This window comes from Camelina sativa, chromosome 16 (assembly GCF_030686135.1).
Source record: "Camelina sativa cultivar CO46 ecotype springtype chromosome 16, ASM3068613v1".
NCBI lineage: Eukaryota > Viridiplantae > Streptophyta > Magnoliopsida > Brassicales > Brassicaceae > Camelina > Camelina sativa.
In genome coordinates this window covers 3,918,176-3,942,672 of record NC_141895.1, presented here as the reverse complement: position 1 = coordinate 3,942,672, position 24,497 = coordinate 3,918,176, and the positions used below count along the sequence as shown (strand labels likewise).

Here is a 24,497-nt window from a genome sequence, read left to right as displayed (position 1 = left end):
TAACTCACTGGCTGTACTAAGCATATACTGTTTTTAGTCTTTTTTTTTTATATGGAAACTAATCTACACATAATCATATGGGAAATCAAAATATACATAACTAAGGTTCCCAAGTGTCAACATAGACCAGCTATAATAATTTACATTATTATTATACAATAAACTATATCCAATAATTAATTTATTAAATTTAATACAGATAAATCAAATATATATCAAGATCTAATTTTGGCCAAAATAATACTGAATTAGTACATAAATTTTTGACCCAAATAAAAAGGAAATGTTTATTAAAAATGACTATACAGATATATTTCATATACGCTAATTTAACACTTTTCCATTTGATTCACAAATTCTCATGGAAAAAAAAAAATACGATCTCTTAAAACAGCATGTACAATTTTTATTCTTATCTTACTATTTTAAACGTTTGACCAAAAAAAAATAATTTTTTTCTAAATCAATATATTTTCTAATTAGTTTGGTGTTCAGATCTTCGTGATCGATTTCTTTCCGGTGGAGTACGGATTGTCAAATTGTGTGTTTTAATGGAAACAAATCGAAGTCATATGTTTATCAATTAATTCGTTTTTCTTTAGATTACAAGTGGTTGGGTTTTTGTTTAGATTACAAGTGTAGTTGAGTTCATGTATTTCTTAAGGTTTTTTTTCTTTATTAAACTAATAAAAAGTTGCAGCAATATTGGTCATTGATGCATACACGTCTTCATACACAAAGTACATTACTCGATTTAAATTTGACTATGAAAGTATGAAAATAATACTATATTTTAAAAAATTTAGTGCTTCATATGATGATGATATCTTTTTTTTGTACCCTATAATGATATCAATCTCAATATATACACACACTTCCAAGTAACTTTATTTAAAAGAATTATGATGATAAGAGATATTTTTATCAACCTTTGGGGCTGTATGCCATATTGTTCACAACTTTTTTACGCCATCTCCAACTTACCTCTATATTTATTTTTTAACTCTATTTTAGAGTAAAATCTATTTCAATCCATCTTTATTTCTATTTCAATAATAGAAATCTTTACTTTTTCTTCTATATATACAGGAATTCTATTTTTTCCTCTATAATAGAGTTGAACTTTTTTATTTATAAAGTGGTCATTGAACTTTTAACACTTTTATATTTATGATCAAAATAAATAAAATATATATTTAAATAGTTTAATAATATGATGCAATGTATTTCTTTTAATAAATGTGATATTTAAATAATATTTATGAATGTTAAAAATTTAAATAATATTATAATTTTATGAAAGTTTCACAAATACTAAAATAAATGGGTTAGTTTACAACTTTTATAAGTAAAAAATATAAATAGTAAAATAAAAAAGAAATCTCTACAGAATATTCTTTTTTAGAGGAAAAAATAGAGGTATCTATTGGAGTAAAAGTCACCTCTATTATAGAATTTCTCTATTTTAGAGGTAAAAATAGAGAAAACTATTCGAGATGGTCTTACATCTTTTACCATCTAAAACAGAAACTGAAACCATACCTCAAAATTAATATATAAAGTAAGTATATGTTGAATCAGAAGACATACTTTTTTTTTTGGCAAACGAATGAGAAGACATACAAGATCGTAAACTTACACATGTTAAGATCTGTTATGCAGACATAAGCATGTGCTCGAACTTGTAAGCTCGTGTAAAACAATTCAAACTATTTTGTTAATTGCTACTGTAAGTATTAGCACAATATACTGTATATTATAACAAATCGTTCCTCTAATAAACTTTTTTAAAAAAAATCAATAAATCATCACGTTTGAAATGTCCTAGAAATTCCTAAATCCTCGGTTCTAGATCTTGAAAAAAAGAGAATACTATACGTAGTGTGTCAAAACATTGTAGTTGAGACGAGAGCCTCGCTATCTCCGGAAATGTAAGACGACAAATATATAAAAACTTAAATACAAATGAGTACAAAATTGATAGTGTCCTACAATTAAAAAAAAAAAAGTAGTAGACAAGAGTGAGGTTACTTTCGTTATTATAGCATCTACCTGTATTGTTGATTAAAAAAAAAAAAAAAATCCGAATCTGTAACGTACCTACCTTTGTAGTTTCTACATCAAGATTCAAATCATAGCAGCAAAGTTATTAATTGCGTTAGTTAACAAATTTTTTTGATTAGGTTGTGGCCTTGTGGGTAAGTGAGAAAGCGTAAAGCGAGAAAAGTAAAGTGAGAAAGGTTGTTGCGCTTTGGGGGTATACTTAATACTAATACTAACGATTAACAAACATTAATTAAAACCCAAATGACCGATTACTTTGTAATGCATTAATAAATAATACTCCTCCACTATAGAAGATGTTAACATTCAAACAGGATAATTATTAAGGAGATGTGAACTGTAAACCATGTTAGTTTTTTGGATACTATGATTCTGAAGCACGTAAGAAAATAAAATTTACGACGTTTAAATTAGCAAACAAAAAAATCGGTTGCAAAAATTATCAGAAAATTTATTTCAATTCGTAGACTAGTAATTATTTCCGACTTGGTTCTGTTGTTTCAATGAGAAAAATAAGTTTGTGTTTCGTCTTTTGAGTCAAACCAAAATTGGAAATAAATCATAATGTTGTCACGTAGTTTTTTGTTTCTGAAAACGGACTAAGTACACAGTTTTGAGTTGTTGATATCTTAAAAACTATTCGTGACATAAAATATAAATATAGAGGTAGTACATATAACAGAACTTCTACTAATATTATAACATCAGCATCCTTATTATAACACATACTCTAAAACAGAAAGTGATCGTAACATGTGTGCAGGGGATAGAAAAATAGTAAATGATGCTAATGGTCCCTGATCCTGCATTTGAGTAGAGTAGCTCGTCAGAAGTCACTGACTACTAGTCAATTTACTTTCTCGATTTAACATGTTCCTCCCCTCACTTTCGAAACTTTCATTCATAGTCATTACTAAGATTAATTACATTAGGTGGTTACAACTTACAACTTCTACTTAATCTCATCGGACGCTTCCAGAGTCATCAGTATTCTCCAAGAAGATGGAAGAAATACATCGAGAGAGACTCATAATTTTTATCTAACATATACTTACTGCAATGTTATAGAGTTGTTTGTAACAAATATATATATATACTTGTTCAATAAAGATGTTAGAATGTAAAATTGTTTCATTTTTCTTTTTTATAATGATGTAGTTCTATTTTAATCTCTTTTACATCTTTGTCAAACTGGTATAGATTACCTAGAAGAAAAGAAAGATAGTGAAGAAACATAGTAAAAAGTAGTTCCCGTTAAACCGGCGGTTTGAACTTTGTAGCTTGGAGCTTAGAAGAGGCATGGTACTGGCCGGTGTAACAATTATTAAGGTATAGTCCACAATCAAATACTATATAAAACAAAATTTAGATTAATGAGCTTAAAACGAGACTTGCAATCAATTTAGCAAATCAATTAATGAATACTGATTACTGAGTTAGCTTTTGGTAGCTTGTAAAAGGCTACTTGACATCCCACATGAGACTACAAATAAACCACCTATATTGAAGACCCGTAATATCAAAGTACGAGGACATGACCCTTGAACGAAGTGACTTTAAATGCTAACGCTTATGATGAAATTGATTGCAAAATGATAGTATGATAGGAAATGTAATACTACATGATTAAATGAGTTTGTGAATTGATGACAAATAATATCGAATTTTGTAGGTGCATTTATTAATTACTAGTAGTATAATATTATGAACCATTTCGAAACGTTTATCAGATTATTAAAAGTGGAATGTGAAATCGACCACCGTAACATTCCTTTCCAACTAGGAAAAGGACAATGCTTCACAGATATAGAGATGTGGTACCACTATCCCCACCCATTGTCTTATAGGGGAACGATAATGACTTTTTTTTATATATATATGTCCCTTATTTCATATAATATCCTTTTATTTTTTTCCCTCAAGTAATCTTATCTTATACAAATATAAATTAATTTCGCGGCTATGAAAAAAAAACATGTTTAAAATATTTTTGAATTTATCTTTGTCTTGATCATAACAGGTCACAATTCTTGTTCACCTTTGATTTCGTTATTTTGTTTGCCATCTTAAATAACTAAATAAAATAATTTTATAAATATAATAACTCTTAGATAAATATTCAAATGAAAACTTGTAAGAAACGTGTAGTGTAGTGTAAAATGTAAGGGAAAATAATAATGTTTAATTTAAAATTTGATAAAACTGACTATCAATTTAGAGAAAATATACACATATATATGTCTTAATTTAAAAGGTTCATATTTTAACAAAAAAAAAAAAAAAAAAAAAAATTAAAAGGTTCATAGTTCATACAATCTTCGTGATAAATAATGTCACCTTCCAACAGAAAAAAAGAAAGAGGAAAGGCCTCTAACTTTTAGGCTTTGAATAGCTGGGCTTTAGGCCCATAAAATATTTTAAGAAAAAGGCTTAGGCCTGGTGGTGTGACATTACGCTTTTAATTAATTAAAATCATTTTTAATCTTGTGTAATCTCATCATCGTCACACTTAACGGAAATGGCGGAACACGCTAAACGACGCGTTTTGAGAGGGCATATTGTATTGTATTCCTTTACTCATGATGATGATGATGATGATGATGATGATGAATGATCTGTTGTTGTAAGAATCGAATTCGCTCGCCCTTCCCTCATCATCTCCATAGATCTCTCTCTCTCTTTCTTCTCTTCCTCTCATTTTCTTCTCCCTAAAACTCAATTTCATCTCTTTACTTTGTCCTAAACCCAAGACTCTTCCCTAGAAAGTTTTCTCCTGGATCTCACTCGCTCTCTCTCTCTCTCTGTTTGCTGGGTCACACTACAACAGCTGCTGAATAGATCTATTTTGTAAGTGGGTCTTACAAAGTCGTCTCCTTTGATCTGCTTTTCATTAGGGTCTTTTATTTTGATTAAGGGTTAAGGATAAAAACGTGAGCTTTTCATTCTTAGGGTTGTTGCTTCTCTGTTTCTCTTTCATTTGAGAAGTTTGCTAGCTTGAGTTTGATTTGAGAAATTATGTGTGATTTAATCGGTTTGCAGGACCTGTTGATTTGGTGTGGAAAGTTACTAGAAATGGATAAGGAGAAGTCTCCGGCACCTTGTGGAGGAGGTCTTCCTCCTCCATCTCCATCAGGTCGGTGCTCTGCATTCTCAGATTCTGGTCCCAGTGGTCATGGATCAGATGCTAACCGAATGAGCCATGATATTAGCCGTATGCTTGATAACCCACCTAAGAAGATTGGACACCGTCGAGCTCATTCTGAAATCCTTACTCTCCCAGATGATTTGAGCTTTGATAGTGATCTTGGTGTTGTTGGTAATGCTGCTGATGGACCTTCTTTCTCTGATGAGACTGACGAAGACTTACTCTCTATGTATCTTGATATGGATAAGTTCAATTCTTCTGCCACGTCTTCGGCTCAAGTGGGTGAGCCATCAGGAGGAACTCCTTGGAAAAACGAGTCAATGATGCAGACAGGCTCGGCATCCAATCCTCAGAATACACTCAATAGTTTTGGCGAAAGACCAAGGATCAGGCACCAACACAGCCAGTCTATGGATGGTTCAATGAATATCAATGAGATGCTAATGTCCGGGAATGAAGATGATTCTGTCATTGATGCTAAGAAGTCCATGTCTGCTACTAAACTTGCTGAGCTTGCTCTCATCGATCCAAAACGTGCCAAGAGGTAATTAGTTTTTCGTCTTTTTCTTTTGTGCTTCTCTGGTTACTATGTCCAGAGTTTGGATGGACATAATGAATATTTTGTGCTTTTCGTTTGAATCTTTGATGCCACCAGTCTTTTAGTTGCTTCAACTGTTTTCACATAACTTTGGGAATTACCTAACCTCACAAAATATTAATGAAATTGCTACTTAATTCTCTCTCTTTTGCATGTTTTCGAGTTCACTTTTAAAACATAGTATAACTTGCGTTTAAATATGTACAAACTCAAACATGTGGAGCAAGTGTGTGATTTGTTTTTGTGTCATACAATAGGATATGGGCAAACAGGCAGTCCGCTGCAAGATCAAAAGAAAGGAAGACGAGATACATATTTGAGCTTGAGAGAAAAGTACAGACTTTGCAAACGGAGGCTACAACTCTCTCAGCCCAGTTGACTCTCTTACAGGTTGGTTTTGAGACTTTGTAGTGTTGCTCTAAGTGTAGCGTTGCAATGTTTGTTCGTGTATTGCAATTTCTTGATGGGTTTTAAAAGTTGTGCTCTCTTTGTTCAGAGAGACACAAATGGCTTGACTGTAGAAAACAATGAGCTGAAGCTGCGGTTACAAACAATGGAGCAGCAAGTTCACTTGCAAGATGGTGAGCCTCTTTTATCACAAATATTTGCTTTCAGTGTGAAAAGTGCTATTTGGTTCGTATGATCAATTTGAATCTTCTCTATTAACAGAACTCAACGAAGCACTTAAGGAAGAGATCCAGCATCTGAAGGTGTTGACTGGCCAAGTTGCTCCATCAGCGTTGAACTATGGGTCGTTTGGATCAAACCAACAATTCTATTCCAACAATCAGTCAATGCAAACAATCTTAGCCGCACAACAGTTCCAGCAACTTCAAATTCATTCACAGAAGCAGCAGCAACAACAACAACAACAGCAGCAACAGCAACAGCAACAGCAGTATCAGTTTCAACAGCAACAGATGCAACAGCTTATGCAGCAGCGAATTCAACAGCAGGAACAACAAAATGGAGTAAGAATTAAGCCTTCTCAAGCTCAGAAAGAGAGCTGAGGAGTATGAATATGTCCACGAAAGTGAGAGGTGCTCCTGAACAATTCCTTTCTCATCCATATCGCAGTGTCTTTGATTTTAGGGTTTAGCTAACACAGCTTAACGGGTGCCTTGGCCTACAGGGTATTGGCGTTTGAGTGTTACAAGAGAAGCCTTTTGGTAAGGTCATTGAGGGAAAACATGTGGGTGGATAGCCCAAAGAAACAGAGTTCCTTGCACTGCAATTATTAGTTGTTTGGATTTGGTTATTTGGTATAGAGACTGGGTCTCGAAATCATAGCATGTAAAAAAAATTAAATCACGTTCAAAATTGTTATAATCTATTACAATTGTGTTTACGATACAAAATCTACTTGTGTTAAGATATTTGTTCAATAGTATTGTTTTTGGTATACAAATCCAAATCATTATCTCATAATGAAGTTTTGAGCATATCCACTAAAAAGTAAACAAGGAAAGCCACAAGACTAGTCAACAGCAATTCCATCAACACTTGTATTGATCTTAAAGAACATTCAATGTCTTCTCCAATATGCAATACAGACCGCAAAAAACATTTCAGCCGACTAATATATGTTTGTTGTGTGAAACATTATTGTCCACAAGATTTTACGGCTACACTGTAGTATACAGAGACAAACATTAAGACAATTAAACCACTTTTTGATATTATCTAGTATATTCAACGACAATTTCAAATTTGTTCAAAAACAAAAATGATATCATAACAAATAATAAACTAACCCCAAAAATGTAAGTGAAAATAATATCAAAAATAATACAAAAGTGAGAGTGACAGAGAAGAGAGAAACAAAGAGAGCCGCAGAAGAAGAAGAAGAGTGGGCTCCTACAACTACAAAGGCATTGATGTAAAAGAAGCAAGGATGTGGTTCCTTTTGATACGCAGAATCATCTTAAAATCTGATAAAACCTCCTCCTCTTCTATTATCTTCTTCTCTTCACCAATCATTCACTTCTCAACTTGAAACACAATAACTAAAAACTCTTCTTGTTATTTGTTTCTCTCCTCATAGTTTCGTTTCCATTTGTTTATCTTCAACAAGGGAAGAAAACAAAAAGTTCCTCTTAATCTTTCTTTGGAGATTGCTCTGATATTCAGATTCTGTTTTTGAGAAAAGATGAAGATACAATGTGATGTGTGTGAGAAAGCTCCGGCTACACTTATATGTTGTGCCGATGAAGCTGCTCTGTGCGCTAGATGTGACGTTGAGATTCATGCTGCTAATAAGCTGGCCAGCAAACACCAGCGCCTTTTTCTTGACTCTCTATCAACTAAATTCCCTCCCTGCGACATCTGCCTTGTAAGAAAACCTCCTCTTATGTCTCTGTGTTTACTTGTAATAAGATCTTCCTGTGTTTCTCTGTTGTAAAACCTCCTGTGTTTACTTGGCATATTCTTTAGGAGTAATGACCAACAAGTTTCTTAGCTTTGTATCTCTATTCGTTAACAAAGAATAGGTTTTTAGTTCTAACTTCAGGTAAGGTGTTTGGTGGGAAAGTGATCATGTTTTAGATTGCGAAGGTTGAATATTTAGATCCAATATTGGTAATACTTTTTCAAGGTTACTTCTGTATTAAATCAGTTTCTTGTGTTCATCTTTGTTGACTTGCAGGAGAAGGCAGCTTTCATATTCTGTGTAGAGGATAGAGCTCTTCTCTGCAGAGACTGCGACGAGGCTACCCATGCGCCAAATACTCGCTCTGCTAATCACCAGAGGTTCTTAGCAACTGGAATCCGAGTTGCTCTTAGTTCCACTAGCTGCAGTCAAGAAGTGGAGAAGAATCACTTTGACCCATCTAACCAGCAGAATGCAAAGCAGGTTCTCTCTAAACCACAAACTCAGCAATCCCCTACTCCATCTCCTTTGTGGGCTACGGATGAATTCTTCAGCTACTCTGATCTTGACTGCAGTAACAAGGTGAGAAGTGGTTAACCAAATCGATGAATGCTATATAGCCTATATATCTTTAATTAAAACTTGATCTTTGTTCTTAGTTTTAGCTTGTTTTGACATGTATATAAATTTACTTGTTGTAAATTAGGAGAAAGAGCAGCTTGATATCGGAGAGCTGGATTGGCTTGCAGAGATGGGTTTCTTTTGTGGCCAGCCTGATCAAGAGGCTCTACCGGCAGCTGAAGTTCCCGAGCTCTCGTTTTCACATTTGGCCCATGTTCATTCCGACAACAGAGCCATGAAGTCCAATGTTTCGAATAAGAAGCCGAGGCTTGAGATCCGTTATGATGATGATGAAGACCACTTCCTTGTACCCGACCTAGGCTAAATTATGGATGAAACAAGTGAAGCTTTATATCGAACTTGATTCGTATATGTAAAAACTACACGCACTCATCTATTGTGTATGTCTTGCTTTCTCTTATGATCTGATTCGAACCAGTAATAGGTATTTGTATGAGTAAGTATATTTGCAACGGGAAGGTGTTTTTAGGCTCAATAATGGGAGAAAAATAATGCATCATTTTATTAGCATGTGATGCCATGAACTGCAACAGAAGTCTTTTTAAACCATTATATTTGAAGAAGAGGAACAAAAACAGAGCGGAATGCCCAATTTGTTTCTCTCCAATCCGAAAACAAGAATACGAAAAGAGAAGAAAGCCGCGCAAAACAGGATTACATGGTGAAAGCTTGAGTTGCTTTTGTTTCTATTTCCCTTCGAGAAAGCTGCGAACTTCAGCATCTGAGGGAAGAGCTGGAATGGCTCCTTTTTTGGTCGTGGTGATTGCTCCACAAGCGTTGGCGAATCTCAACACTTTTCTCAATCTCTCTTCGTTCTGTAAATTAACAAGAGATGTCCGTTAAATAAATAAGTTAGAACCTAGATGGAATCTTGAGGCTAATGAAGGATTCATCCAATAAACAAGAGATGCTTCTTTTGTCCGTTATACCTCGAGAACGGACTGATCGTCGACAATCTGGTTTAGGAGAGCACCGACAAAGGAGTCTCCAGCTCCGGTTGTATCCACAGCGTTCACATGGAAAGGGTCAACGGATCCTTTGAAACTCTACACAGTTTAAAAAGTGTAAAAGAAGAGAAACCCATTTAGTTAGTGAAGGTCACAAAGTTATTGACGTAAATAAGCAAAGAATAAAAATCGTTTCCATGTTCATGTGATTCGGCAAACTAAGAAAAAAGCAAAAGTAATTTCCTTTCTTGACAAGAACATTTTGTCATGTTTGCAAAACAAAGAACCTTAGAGATCACGACTTTTGCAACCCCCTCTCGATTGATTAAAGTAACATTAATCTTTTGGAGGGTCCACGAAAAATTCAATTTTTTTTAATGCAGCAGTTGGTGAGATCTACCAAACCTACTAAAACACCCACTAATATTTAATCAAGTAGCAGAATTGATTCCTGCTGAATCGTTGAAATCCTAATAAAAAAAATAAAATATTAATGAGTTTCTCGAATCCTATTAAAAAAAAGATGCTAACATCCTAAAAGCAATCCTGAAATGATATTTTATATATCAGACTAGTTTTGCCTTCTGGTATCACCTAACGGACACAACAACACACAAGGCATAACCAAGAGACAGTTATGTTATACGATAATAATGATGATGATCATGGTAAAAATGTTTTGAGTGTGTTGTTGTTACCTTAGTGTAATACCGACATCCCTTTTCACCGAGAGTGACAAGCAGGAGCTTCAAGTTAGGATGCCACAAGGACATTGCGGTGTCATCATCAATCTTGTTGCTTCCAGTTAAAAACTCAAGCTCAACGTCGCTCACCTTGATGATCTCAGCTTTGTCCCAAATACTCATAATCTGTGTCTTGGCTTCTTCCTTTGATGGCCACAAAGGTTCTCTAAGGTTAGGGTCGTAGGAAAGAAGAGCTCCAGCTTCTTTCGCTACTTCCATAGCCTTCAAATGAGCAGACCTACATGGCTCCACTATCAAACTTATCGACCCATAGTGAAACACTTTCGCCTGCATTCGTCACAAAAATGTCAAAAACTTTCACATAATCAAAACAAAATAACACAATTTGGATCATTATTAGGAATAAATTATCAAGGGACCCATATACATTAAGATTCTTTAGAGGGGTCAATCATTATCAAAACTGTAAAAGAAAAGCAAAAATGTCCTCACCATTGAGATTAGCTGTAAAGGTAACAATTTTTACACAAAAATATTCAACCTGACATGAATTCATCTCTATTGCTATAAAAAAAACACCTACTTTACACGTATATGTGCACATTTTACCTTTTTTTCTTATCACATACTCAAAATATAGATAAAAAAAGAACACAGAGATTCAGCTCACCACTACAAAAGCTAATTAAGGGAAAACGTTTCCATAAGAATTATAAGCTTAAGAGTTTTTTTTTTTAAAGATGGTGATTGTTAAACAAACTTTGCTTTATATTCACGGCCAAAAAGGTTTCTAGCTTTTATTTTATTTTGTAGTTGTCTTTGTGAAGGAAGGAATTGGGCAAATCACGTGGTCTCACGTGGATCTATAAAAAAAAAAAATTAACACCCGCGAAAATAAAAATAAAAAATGAGAAAAGTCACCGCCTCATGACTCATGAGATCATAAATGATCTCAATTCAATAAAAACGCGATTCCCAAAACTACACGCTTCAACAACACTCCTAATCCAATTTCGTTTCCAATAAAATTCAAATCTTCTAGATCTGCAAAATCCCAATAAAATGAAAAAAAGGAAGAGATTAATATATATAACGTACGGATCTGATGAGGTCGAGATTGAGTTCATCAGGACGGAGAAGCATATCGGCGCTAGGATTCCGGTAAAACATAAACTCGCGATCTCCATCAGCACGCAACGTAACGAAAGCTAAAGCAGTTCTAGCTCCCGTATCGAAGTTGATCCCCTGATCAGCGACACCGTTCTTCCTTAGAATCCCGGCGAGCATATGACCGAACTCGTCGTCACCGAGTTTTCCGACGAAAGCGGATCGTCCGCCGAGACGAGAAACTGCGATCGCGACGTTGGCTGGAGCACCGCCTGGAGCTTTGAGAAAACCAGGAGCTTCGGCGAGAGATACGCCTGATTCGGTTGGTACGAAATCGATTAGCATCTCGCCGAAGCTTACGATCAGTCCTTTTTCACCGTTGGATGCCATTAGATTTAGATCTGTGTGAATCGTTGGATCGAAAAATCGTAAGAGAGGGGAGAGACGAATCTTAAAAAAACGAGAGCGAGAGAGAGAGAAGAATGGTTTATATAGAGAACGATGGGACTGGTGTGAAACAAGTCTACCACTACAGACTACTGATATATATATATATATATATATTTTTTTTTAGCTTATTTCATTAAATATTAAACCATAAAAATGATTTTTTTTTTGTTTTGCCAATAAAATAAATATAAATGGGTTTATTTTTATTATAATAAGAAATGCAAAAAATCTTGTTACCTTTTCAACGAGTGCCCGAGTATTTTGATATTTTTGTTTAGTTTTCTCCGTGATCGTCTGTTTTTTTTTTTTTTTTTTTTTTGGAACAAGAATCGTATATCCAGTAGTTAATAAATGTTGCGTGAAAAATAAACTTAGTAACATATTTATTGGTGTCAGGTTAAATAGGATGATGACAAAACACTAAAGAGATACTCTCACGTGTTAGGGAAATTATTCGTTCTCTGGCTTTTTTTTTGTATTATTTGTTTATGCTTCAAGTTGAAGAAGATAGAGAAAAATAGAAATAACTTTTTTTCTTATTTCTGCAATCTTAAGTTTCTTTTATAAAAATATAGTGTTTATATAGAGATACAATGTTAAAATCCTAAAGTCTAGATTTTTTTACATTTGTCCAGCTGGTGTGAGTTGTCTTCAATATCACTTGATCCTAGAAGCTCAAACCTATTTTGTAATGTCACTGTCGGACCTCCTGCAGCTTCTGTTGATTCTTTGTTTCCTCTGTTTTTGTCTTCTGCAACATTTACCAAACCTCTGACTTGTTATGTTCTGTCTTTGTCTTCTTTTGCAGGTAAACGTTGGCGTGAGTTGGGTACAGAAGCTGATGGGCTTGAGCTGGACCTGAGTTCTGTTGGGCCTTTATCACAAACAATGTTATTGGAGGCTGTATTGTTTATATGCCCCCGCAAACAACGACTCCAAGTTTGAATCGCAATTCCTCAAAAAGACCCTGCGAAAGTGACTTGGTGAAGACATCAGCAATATGGTAATCTGCAGAGATGTGATTGACAATGAGATTGCCAAAAGCCACTTGCTCACGAACATAATGATAATGGTTAGCGAAGTGCTTTATGCGAGCATGAAAACTTGGATTTGCAGTGAGGTACACAACGGAGAGATTGTCGCAGAACAACTCAGGTGTTTCAAACTGAGGGACACCAAGACTGCAAAGAAGATTCACAATCCAGGTGATCTCGGAAGTAGCTTCGGACATAGCTCGGTACTCGGCTTCTGTAGAGCTTTTGGAGACCGTAGGTTGTTTGCGAGAAGACCAGGAGATGATGTTATCACCAAGGAATGTACAAAAACCACCAGTGGAACGACTTGTTTTGTTGCAGCCGCTATAGTCACTATCACTAAACACTCTCATCTTGCAGTTTGTGGTGTTGCTGAAAGAAATACCCATTGTAGTAGTACCCTTTATGTAGCGAAGTATACGTTTGAGATGTTGAAAATCAGAGACAATAGGGGCATGCATCTTTTGACACACATAATTGACAGAAAACTGAATATCTGGTCTTGTAAGAGTCAGATATTGCAGTTTGCCAGCAAGACTGCGGAAGTATTTAGGATTCTCAAAGAGTCGATCTTGATGTGGAGCTTTGTTGAGTTGTTGTGGTAGCGGTGTAGCAACAGAAGAACAATTTGACATAGCTGCAACAATAAGAAGGTCTTCCGCATATTTCTGTTGAGAAAGAAACAGGCCACCCGAGTGAAATTGAGCCTGAATCCCGAGAAAATAATGCAGTTGACCGAGATCCTTCATTCGAAAACGTTTGTTGAGCTCTTCAAGAAGGCTGTTGAGGAGGCTGGAGGAATTTCCTGTGATGACCATGTCATCAACATAAAGCAACAGGAAGATAACATCCCCATTTTTAGCACAAATGAAGAGAGAAGGATCAGGAATGCTGCAAAAGAAACCAAATTCAAGCAAAAAATTGCTGAACTTATCAAACCATGCTCTTGGAGTTTGTTTAAGTCCATAGAGTGATTTGTGCAGTAGCCATACATGATCATGATGTTCTTCATCCACAAAGCCTGCAGGTTGTTTCATGTAAACAGTTTCTGTAAGGTCCCCATGGAGAAAAACATTGTGGACATCCATTTGTTTGAGTTCCCAATTGAGAAGAGTAGCAATGTGGAGAACAGCTCAAACTGTAGGAGTGCGAACAACTGGACTATATGTTTCAAGATAGTCAATGCCTTCTTCTTGATTAAAACCTTGAGCAACGAGTCTGGCTTTGTATTTGTCTAATGAACCATCAGCATAAAGTTTCACTCGGAAAACCCATTTTGAGCCAAGCACATTCATATCAGATGGAGGAGGAACAAGAGAAAAAGTTCCTGTTTATTTACAATTTCCCATTTCTTCCCCCATAGCAGCAGTCCAACGTTCGTCCTTGAGAGCCTCGGTGACTGTTTTAGGCATTAGATGAGATACTTTGTGAGAGAGAAGGGCATAGCGCTGATTTGGTTTGCTAATGCCTGATTTTAATCTTGTGATCATCAGATGAGTCGACGCCAGTTGAAGTTCTGCAGTTGATGTTTCAGGTTGATCTGTAGCACCGAATGTGGTCAGCTGAGGTGGTGATGAGAGAACGATGTTGCCTATAGGAACAAGGTCTAAGCTTTCCGTACACTCAATACATTCCTCATCACTATCAGCTGAGCAATCGGGTGAACAGTCATTAGACATTGAGAGAGTGGGAGCAGAATCATCTTGAGCTGGAATTGCAGAATCATCTTGAGCTGGAGTTGAGAGAGTGGGAGCAGAGTCTGCAGAATATAAAGGTTCACTTGAATCTTGTTCAGTGACTGAAGTAACTGGAGTGACTGGAGAGAGTTGAGAACCGCTGCAAGAACCTTTGATCCATGCTGTATACAGAGGTGTGGGAACAAAATGTTGCAGAGAAGAGTATGTATCCGCAAATGGGAATGAGGCTTCATCAAATATAACATGTCGACTCAAATATACATGACCTGTAGGAGGATGATAGCAACGATATCCCTTGTATTTCTCTGTGTAGCCCAGAAAAATACACTTGAGAGACCGTGGATCAAACTTATTTAATGCATATGGCCTAAGCGTTGGGTAGCAGGCACATCCGAAGGTGCGTAGAGCTGAGTAATCTGGGGCCTTGCCGTGCAAAACTTCATATGGACTATGATCACTATCAAGTGAGGTTGTTGGTAAGAGATTGCAGAGAAAATTTGCAGTGAAAAATGCCTCCACCCAATAACTTTGAGGTGTCTTACTTTGAAACATAAGAGTAAGACCCATTTCTGTAAGTTGCCTATGTTTTCTTTCTGCCAACCCATTTTGTTGTGGTGTGTGTGGATAGGAGATATAGTGCTGTATACCAGACTCTTGCAAGTGATTCAAGAACCTTTGACTTATGAATTCACCTCCACCATCAGACTGAAATATGCCAATTTTGTTTTGAATAAGATTTTCAACAAGAAGCTGATACTTGATGAATATAGAGCAGAAATCTGACTTTCTCTTAAGAGGATAAAACTAACAATATCTTGAAAAGTTGTCAATAAAGACTATATAGAACCTGAATCCCTGAATGGACGAGACAGGAGAAGGACCCCAGAGATCACAATAAACTCTCTCTAAGGGTCTAGATGCATGAAAATCAGAAGAAACAAACGGCAATTTCGAACTCTTCCCTAACCGACACGATTCACACATGTTGGTGGTACTTTTATTGATTTGAATCGCCTTATTCGCAGAAAGAAGTTGGAGAACTTGAGTGTTAGGATGTCCCAATATTTGATGCCAGACTTCATTCGAGGTTTTGATTTGTCTGGTAGAGTAGAACGTCTTAAACTTTCCATCCTCCAATTTGTAAAGACCATCATTTTCCTTTCCCTTTGTCAGAACATGCCTTATTTGCTTGTCCTTAATAAGAACATCATCATAATCAAATGTGATTGCACAAGGATAGTCCTTAGTCAATTTTGAAACTGAAAGCAAAGATTTCACTATTGTAGGACAAACCAACATATCTTTTAATGGGAGATTACCTGAAGTAGAAGGTAGATTTGCTGAACCGATGTGAGTTATAGGGAGAAAATTACCATCACCTGCCATGACTGTATCTGTTCCGGTGTAAGGCTGAGCTTTCTGCAAACGTTGAGTGGTGTTGGTAATATGAGCTATTGCACCAGAATCTGGATACCAAGCACCATCGTCAGTTACATCGGTGATATGAAGAGCAGAGAAAGCTGCAGCTGCAACCTCCGGTTTCTGATACTCTTCATCAAAGCGGTACCAACAATCTAGAGCATTATGTCCTCATTTGCTGCAGATCTGACAGACTGGTAACTCAGGTTTAGTAGAACCGTGAGAAGAGCTTGGAAACTGAGAAGAGACTGAAAACTGAGGAGATCCTGAGAACTGTTGGTGGAAGCCACGTCCTCTGGTTGAGAAACCGTTTCCACGTCCTCTTCCTCTGCTACCACGTCCTCTGCCTGAGAAGTTGAACGACCGCATGGTGTGAAAGGCAAGGTGTGGAGTGACATCAGACGAGTTGGAGTAGCCTTGGATCGATCCTCATAACCAGTTAGTCGGGAGATCACATTTTCATAAGTTGGTTGAGGACTTCGATCCATTGAGTCTTCGATGACAGTGATTATTGGCTCATAGTCACGACTTAGGCCTCTTAAAGCAGCAAAAATCTTCATCTTCTCACTAACATGATCACCAATGGAAGCTAACTGATCGCAAATGTCTTTAATGCTCCGAAGATAGTCAGACATGTTCTTGTCCAACTTTTCAGAGTTTTGCTGGCGACGTTGCAGTTCGAACAGTCGGGAAGAAGAGGTGCGATTGAAGTGAAAAATTAGAGTATCCCAGATCTCTTGAGCAGTTGCAGCGCCAACGACTAGACGAAGAACATTCTCAGTCATTGAGCCAAGCAGCCATGCCTTAACGACTTGGTCAGACCTGGACCAACTCTCAAAGTCCAGATTGAGAACATCTTCAACCTTCCCTTCTTTGTTGCGGATAGGTATAGTCTTCTCCGATGATTTGAGGGCGCCATTAACAAAGCCAAGTAGATCTTGAGTTTGGAGAAAAGATTCGAACTGAGATTTCCAGATAATATAGTTTTGCTCAGTGAGCTTTAGAGTAACACAATTTGAGATGTGTAGTGAAGGAGTAGAGTAGAGGTCCATGTTTCTATCCATGGCTCTGATATCATGAAGAAGATAGAGAGAAATAGAAATAACTTTGTTTTCTTATTTCTTCAACCTTAAGTTTCTCTTACAAAGACAGAGTGTTTATATAGAGATACAATGTTAAAACCCTAAAGTCTAGATCCTTCTACACTTGTCCAGCTGGTGTGAGTTGTCTTCAATATCACATGATCCTAGAAGCTCAAACCTATTTTGTAATGTTACTGTCGGACCTCCTGCAGCTTTTGTTGATTCTCTGTTTCCTCTGTTTTTGTCTTCTGCAACATTTACCAAACCTCTGACTTATTCTGTTATGTCTTTGTCTTCTTTTGCAGGTAAACGTTGGCGTGAGTTGGGTACAGAAGCTGATGGGCCTTTATCATAAACAATGTTATTGGAGGCTGTATTTTTTATACAAGTGTTATTAGTATACTAATCAAAATTATTAATATTTTGAAAATTTGCTTATGAAGATTTATGCTGATGGGGTTTTTAAAGAAGAGGAGGAGTAGTGTGGGATGGAGTGGGGGATTCGAACCAAAGTTTTTGTAAGAAAATAACGAAGGAGATTTGTTTCCTCTTTAACAAAGAAACAAATCAAATCTTGAAGAAGTAATAATGTAATTAATAAGCATGATATACGTTAGTTAAATAAAGTAAAGGGAAACGGCAATGGGGTTGGTCGATCGATGTTGACAAGTTGATGAACTATTTAAAATTAATAATCCAACTGGTTTTTTTAGTTTAGAAACCTGTGGGTTCCCCCCAAATGTTTTCACGACCGGATCGGACCGGCCGGTTCGACCGGTTGACCCGTGACCCAGACAGTTCTCCGGTTTAGATCTACTGCTAATAACTGGGGATCATAAAATCGGTAAAACCCACAAAAAACAAACAGTTGGTTAAAGAATATCTTATCTATTCGATATAGGGTTTCAGACTTTCAGTTCACGAACCTCTGGTCGCTCTTCCCTTCATCTTCTCTGATCGTCCTCATCTCCTCTTCTCACAGCAAACAGTTGGTTTTCATTCTCTCTTTTCTTTTGATTTTTTTTGTTTGTGATCTCCATCATTACTAGATTTTCGACATTAGCATAATACTTTTTTCATAATCGTGGCTCTGTTTTTTAATCTGCATAATCAAATATAGTATTAAACTATCATAGTTAATCATTAATTCATCATCATGTTTGCATATTTAGCAATCGATTAAGTCGTATACTTGTATTATAAATAACTGATCCTCATGTGTTGTGCATCTTTTAAGAATTTGTTATTGTATTATGTCTGAAATCTGTTTTTTTCTTCTTTTGTGTATTTTACAAGTAATGGACACAGAGGAAGACTATGAAGAAATAGCAGCCGCAAACCGTTCACTCCGAGGAAAAAGTGATATAGCTTGGTCCTATGTTATTAAATCAACTGATTCAAGAGGGAAAACGGTTTTGGAATGCTCATTTTGTCACAAAAAAAAGTTAGGAGGTGGAATTAATAGGATGAAACAACACCTTGTTGGCGTGAAAGGGAATACAGATGCGTGTTCGCAGATTCCAGGAGATGTGCGATTTAAGATATTGAACGCATTAAAAGAAGTTGAGAACAAGAAGAAGAAGCAGACTGTTTTGGATTATATGAACGACGGTCCTGAAATTCAAGATGGTGATGGAGATGATATCGAAAGTGATGTTCGTCCAAGTCAAAAGAGGAAGAAAAAAGGTATTGATCTACATGAATATTTTAAAAGAGGTGTGCATGATCCGACCCAACCTACTATAAAAGCGTGTATGCAAAGTAAAGAGAGAATACATGATGTGGACCTGTCTGTTGCATTGTGGTTTTATGATGCTTGTATTCCAATAAATGCTGTGAATTCTCCACTTTTCCAGCCTATGATGAATAAGGTAGCAAGTATGGGTCATGGATATGTGGGGCCTTCATACCATGCTCCACGTGTTGGCTTGTTGCGTGATGCTAAGGTGCAAGTTTCTTTGATCATTGATAAGTTTAGGAATAGTTGGGCTACTACTGGATGTACTCTTATGGCAGATAGATGGAAGGACACAAGACAAAGACCGCTGGTTAATTTCTTAGTTTATTGTCCTAAATGAATTACATTTCTCAAGTCAGTTGATGCTTCTGATATCTATGCAAGTGTTGAGAATTTATGCAACCTGTTTGCTGAACTTGTGGGTATGGTCGGTTCAGAAAATGTAGTTCATTTTGTTAACTATGGTATGATTATTTTTATTTAAGTATTATATAAAACTATATAATTTCTATATATATAGTAAACAAATCATAACCAATTGACCCGCGGTCGAACCCGGTTGACCCGATGACCCAGAAGGCAGTCCGGTTGGCCTTCCGGTGCGGTCGTTAAAACATTGGTTCCCCCTGTTCAGTTTTCCCTAAAACCAGCTAGGGATCACGAAACGCCCCTATTTCAATAACCCTGTTCAATTACCACTTCTTTTCCTGTTTATTGAGAACCAACAATTCTTGGATAAATCTCGAGATTAATATTAAAAAATGATTCATGATTTGTTTGGTTATATAAAGATGTGAAGAGAAAAGCAAACTTTCACATAATTAATTGAGTTATTTGTTACAATAGTATTAGCACAAAAGCCAAACATTGTTGTTAGGACCAGACCGATGGTCCTAATACACTTGAATAATCATACATTGTTATTACATCACACTAAAGCTACAAGAGAAGAGGCTGCAGAGTCAGCGACGTCTGTTCACGTTGTTGGTCTTTTAATTTCATTGTTGTACTAGCAGCTGTTGTGGTCGTTATGTGGTCATGGAGGATCAAGAGTTTCAGTGTCGCTGATTCACGCAGCCATGTTGCTACCACCGACCCGCTTGATATGAACCGTCCCATGTTGCATTTCGACAGGTGGAACGGTGCATCCATTCCCCTCAGAAGTACTTCAACCGCTCGTCTTAATGCTCCATCTCCAACCACTTTGCTATGTTTTCCCCAACCAGTAAGAATGCTGCCACACCAAAAACAGTTAATAATAATACATCACAAGTTTTGAACCAACCCCGGATAGTGATTAGAGTTAAGGATCACGAAAGATATTCAAAACAAGACCACACCACATAAAGGAGTATCTTGAAAGACAACCATATGCACGACCAAAACTTAATAAACCTATATCACAAGAAAACATAGTATCCACTATCCACGACATGCTGCATATCAGATTTTCTAAAAGGAGGAAATTGGACTAAATACTCTTTGGCCCTGATGGAGTTCTAGGAAGCAACCATAAAATGAAAAGTTCCAGGTAGCTCTTGCATAGGCCAGTTTAAGTTGATAGTTAAACAAAAGAGCTCTTTGTAGCTTACCTCAAGACTTTCGGTAACTCATGACCTTCATAGACAATGGAGCGTATGTTTAGTAGCCACGCATGGACCATTGCGCGTGCAGCTCCAGAAGACATGAGGTGTAAGTCCAAGCAAGAATCAGACCACACGTTCTCCCACACTTGCCTAGATCTTCCTTCAAGTGCAACCAGTTCTGCACCTCGTTTCTATAGCAAAAGGTTCCCAATAATAAGCCTTTGTTACACACAAAAAAATACGGTTACATAATTTGGCCTCTAATATTTTAGTGTGATTTTACCTGACCAAAGTGCCAGAGCATGTCCGTTAGAGCGTTGTAGAAGGCAGAAGCAGTCGAACCATCCATCTCATTTACTCTGTCAAATAAACTCTGAGCTTGGAGCCATACATTCTCTCTCTCTCCCATGAGAAGTCCATGAACAACACCATATACCTTATTATCAAACAGCCTGAGCTCCTCTAACAGCATTGATGCATCTTCAAATGAGTTACAGCGACTACATTGGACACAAACATGTCAACAAAATAAGAATCGTCACCAAAAAGCAAAACCACACATCGGTAATCTAGGATAGCCCTAATAATTGGGTTATATCTTTCACTCGCTAACTTCAAAAAGAGGATCCAAAAGAGAGACAAACCTGCAAGCATTCAGAATCGCTGAAAAGGTTACTACATTTGGTTTAATTTCCAGCTGATGCATTTTGCGGAAAACTTCCAATATACATGAGAGCTCCTGCATACCCTCCTTACAATCTTTCGTCATTCGGTTATTAGTCTCACTTGTTAACTGCCCAAATAACTGTATAACCCGATTACCCTCTGTTTCAGTCAATTCACTTAGAGCAGAAGAAGAGAAAGCCAAAGTTCCAACTTCTAAGTTATTGGCTCCACCATTGCTATAATCAGCTGATCTTTCCGTAGTTACAGAACGACCAAAGGCATCGATTATGGAATTGTAAGTTACAACGTTCGGACTAATTCCTTCCTTTGTCATCTCATCGATCAAAGATACAGCAGAACCCACCAACCCATTCTTGCACAATGCATCAATCAACGCACTGTACAAAACAACATCAGCTCTTAAACCGGCGCTCTTAAACTCCCTAAATATCTCCATTGCCTCTTTATACAAACCCCCTTTCGAGTACCCATCGATCAATGTTGAATAAGTCAGTAGATTAGGCAACACGTGCTCTCGCTTCATCTCAGTGAACACTTTTTTTACTTCATCATATTTTCCTTGTTTCCCATATCCTCCAAGAAGAGCATTATAAGTCACAACATCCTTCTTAATCCCAACAGATGCCATTTCTCTCAAAATATCCAAAGCTTCTTCAGATCTACCAACTTTAGTATATATCGAAAGCAATGTATTGTAAGAAACTCTATCCAATGCAATACCGAGATATCTCATCTCACCAAACAAGTTAAGAGCTTCATCAAATCTCCCGGCTTTTGCAAACCCATCAATAACAGTGCTATAACTCACAACATTAGGCATGATTCTCTTCGCGGGCATCTGAGCGAGTATTTCGAAAGCAAGGTCCATCTGCCCACATTTGCAAATTGCATCCAAAAGCGTATTATAAGAAAAGACATCTTGCTCAATCCTTCTATTAGACATCTCATCAAACAGATTCCTTGCTGCTTCCCACAACCCTCCTCTACTACAAACAGCAAGCAAAGAGTTGAAAGTGATTCTATCTGGCTGCACACCATTCTTCTGCATCTCATCGAAAAACTTGGCTACTTGCTTAAACTCCATCCCGCCTTTACCGCACGCGTCAATCACAGCATTGTAGGTAACCAAATTCGGCCTCAAGCCATACTCTTTCATGGAGTTGAAGACACTAATGGCTTCCTCATGGAGCCCGCTTTTCCCATAAGCGCTGATCAACGCAGAGAAAGTGTAAACCGTGTTTCCATACCCACCAGCAAAAGCAGTTTCGAAAATCCTCTTAGCAATGGTTACTTTGCCATATCTACCAAGAGTACTAATCATAGCACTAGCTAATTTACCTTGCTCGTTCTTTCTCCTCTCCCGTTTAACTGCAAACTCATAAAAGCCAACAGCTTTATCGCACTCACCACGATTCCCTAACTCACGGATGATATAGGTACAATCGTCAGAGCCACACAGCTTAGACTCAAAGCTCATCATTAGACTATGAAACATCTCACTGTCTCCAGAGAAATCAATAGCGTCTTGAAGTGCATCTTCCGCAGCAGAGCTGTGCCGAGTGGCCATAGTAGTCTTAGGTCGTCCAAAATGCATCTTGGAAACGAACCTAATGGACCGACGACCAGAGAAATCAGACGAAAGATCCGATTTTTGGGTTTGGAGAGGGGAGAAGTTAGAAGCCTGTGATAGCTGAGCTGGAGCTACAGTGGCTACCGAGGAAGGCGGAGGAGCTGAGCCACGAGGAGACGAAGAGACACCATGAGGAAGCAAGGGACGGTGGTTGTAGTTTGGGTTCTGCCGGGTCTGGCGGTGGCTATTGGCGGAGGAGGAGGAGACGAATCGGGTTGATTGACGACCGGAGAAATCTGATTTGGGGGTTTGCAAAGGAGAGAAATTTGGAGTGGTTTGTGGTAGATGAGCTGAAGCAACAGAGGCGACGGCGGAAACAGAGGATGAAGAAGAGGGAGGAGCTGAGGTAACGGAGCGACCGGGACGAGGACGCTGGGGAAGCCATGGACGGTGGTTGTTGGTGGTGGTGACCCAGTGAGGCGGCGTTGACGCCATTGAAAGGGAGAGTTTTTGGTGATTACGGAATCATGAAAGAGCTACATAAGGATAGGGTTTTTCATGTTTTCTTTGGAATTCGTAAAGTCTCAAACTTTTTTGGATAGGTCTTTGAGAGATGCAAGAGCCCAGACAGAGAGAGATGAGAATTGGACTCTCTGTCTCCAAAAAATGATTTTTTTTTAATTTAATATTTGTGCTTCGAAAATTGAATAATTCAACCAAAGTCATGTTTACTTTCATTTGTTTGCTTCTTTCTTCTTCTTTTTTTTTTTTTTTTTTAATATTTGCTGCAATTATTGTTTCATATTTGTTTTCCAATTGTGTATCTATTTGTTAAGATTTTCCTTTTTCTAAATATTTACATTCCTATAAAAATGCATTTTTTTTTATCAAATTTTCTGAAACGAGATCTGAGAAAAGATTTGCTCTTTTGGTTAAATCTTTTTATGCGACCAAGACCAACTCTCACCAAATTATACAGAATTAACCTACCTAACCTATATAGACGAGAACGGAGCAGTTGGATTGTGTTGCACGAGTCATTGTCCCACCTAATATAGCAAAATGTGTATTGTGTTTCGTAACAAAAATCTAAAGACTGTTATTTAGTCCAGTTTCCTCTTTACACAACTTTCCGATCTCTTTAATGAAATCTTAAAGTTCCACCGTTTTATGACAAATGATTTAGGTGTCTGCAAACCTCTATCACTTGAGAGTACTTTCCTCGACTGTTAGATCGAGAAAATGATACGGATACATGTGACTTTGTGTGCAATGAAAACCAGTGGTCTGGTCTCCACATTCTTTGATTGTTTTGCTCGACGTGAACGTGTGGCAACTTTGTGGATATGCATATTGGCTTGTTAATGGAATTTCTGTTGGAGCTTTGGAAACCAGTTCGAGGTTTTATCTGTTTACAAAAACACTTCATCTGGCAACAATCCTGATATAATGTATCCCCTCTATGTTAAATAATCCGTCTCTCATCTAGTGAACCCCTGTCCCCTGATAAAGCTCTTTCACACAGGACAGGACTACAATTGAAATATTCAATAGAATCCGCTCAAACCAAGCAAGAGGAATAAAGAACATACAAACTCATTGAATCAATCAACCATTATCAAAATGAAACCACAATGTCTGGTAACTCATGAATTAATC

The 24,497-nt window shown here is 37.1% G+C and overlaps 5 protein-coding genes across 6 annotated transcripts; 3 read left to right on the top strand and 2 right to left on the bottom strand.

Moving 5' to 3' along the window:
* The first annotated feature begins 4,550 nt into the window (after positions 1-4,550).
* On the top strand, positions 4,551-7,165 carry LOC104749718 (putative transcription factor PosF21). Of its 2 annotated transcripts, none has more exons than XM_010471400.3 (6): positions 4,551-4,911; positions 5,104-5,753; positions 6,065-6,197; positions 6,304-6,388; positions 6,477-6,840; positions 6,940-7,165. In XM_010471400.3, the coding sequence occupies exons 2-5, from the start codon at positions 5,137-5,139 to the stop codon at positions 6,815-6,817; spliced, it is 1,176 nt and encodes a 391-aa protein (XP_010469702.1). In that variant the 5' UTR covers positions 4,551-4,911; positions 5,104-5,136; the 3' UTR covers positions 6,818-6,840; positions 6,940-7,165. The 2 variants fall into 2 exon arrangements, with proteins under 2 accessions (XP_010469702.1, XP_010469701.1); XM_010471399.3 differs by having other exon boundaries at positions 4,555-4,911; positions 6,477-6,847.
* Positions 7,166-7,501: 336 nt separating this feature from the next.
* Positions 7,502-9,292, top strand: LOC104749720 (B-box zinc finger protein 25). The gene is made up of 3 exons (XM_010471401.3): positions 7,502-8,139; positions 8,452-8,757; positions 8,882-9,292. The coding sequence occupies exons 1-3, from the start codon at positions 7,957-7,959 to the stop codon at positions 9,119-9,121; spliced, it is 729 nt and encodes a 242-aa protein (XP_010469703.1). The 5' UTR covers positions 7,502-7,956; the 3' UTR covers positions 9,122-9,292.
* A 3-nt stretch (positions 9,293-9,295) lies between these two features.
* LOC104749721 (putative fructokinase-1) lies at positions 9,296-12,125 on the bottom strand. Its single transcript, XM_010471402.3, has 4 exons — positions 11,567-12,125; positions 10,463-10,795; positions 9,747-9,863; positions 9,296-9,632 (listed from the first exon to the last, which is right to left on the bottom strand). Exons 1-4 carry the CDS (start codon positions 11,963-11,965, stop codon positions 9,504-9,506), a joined length of 978 nt encoding a protein of 325 aa, XP_010469704.1. The 5' UTR covers positions 11,966-12,125; the 3' UTR covers positions 9,296-9,503.
* Positions 12,126-18,123: 5,998 nt separating this feature from the next.
* On the top strand, positions 18,124-19,492 carry LOC147925099 (uncharacterized). The gene is made up of 2 exons (XM_087490948.1): positions 18,124-18,245; positions 18,554-19,492. Exon 2 carries the CDS (start codon positions 18,556-18,558, stop codon positions 19,333-19,335), a length of 780 nt encoding a protein of 259 aa, XP_087347074.1. The 5' UTR covers positions 18,124-18,245; positions 18,554-18,555; the 3' UTR covers positions 19,336-19,492.
* Positions 19,493-19,789: 297 nt separating this feature from the next.
* LOC104749722 (pentatricopeptide repeat-containing protein GUN1, chloroplastic) lies at positions 19,790-23,564 on the bottom strand. Its single transcript, XM_087491667.1, has 4 exons — positions 21,226-23,564; positions 20,865-21,081; positions 20,588-20,772; positions 19,790-20,229 (listed from the first exon to the last, which is right to left on the bottom strand). Exons 1-4 carry the CDS (start codon positions 23,331-23,333, stop codon positions 19,935-19,937), a joined length of 2,805 nt encoding a protein of 934 aa, XP_087347793.1. The 5' UTR covers positions 23,334-23,564; the 3' UTR covers positions 19,790-19,934.
* Positions 23,565-24,497: the final 933 nt, after the last annotated feature.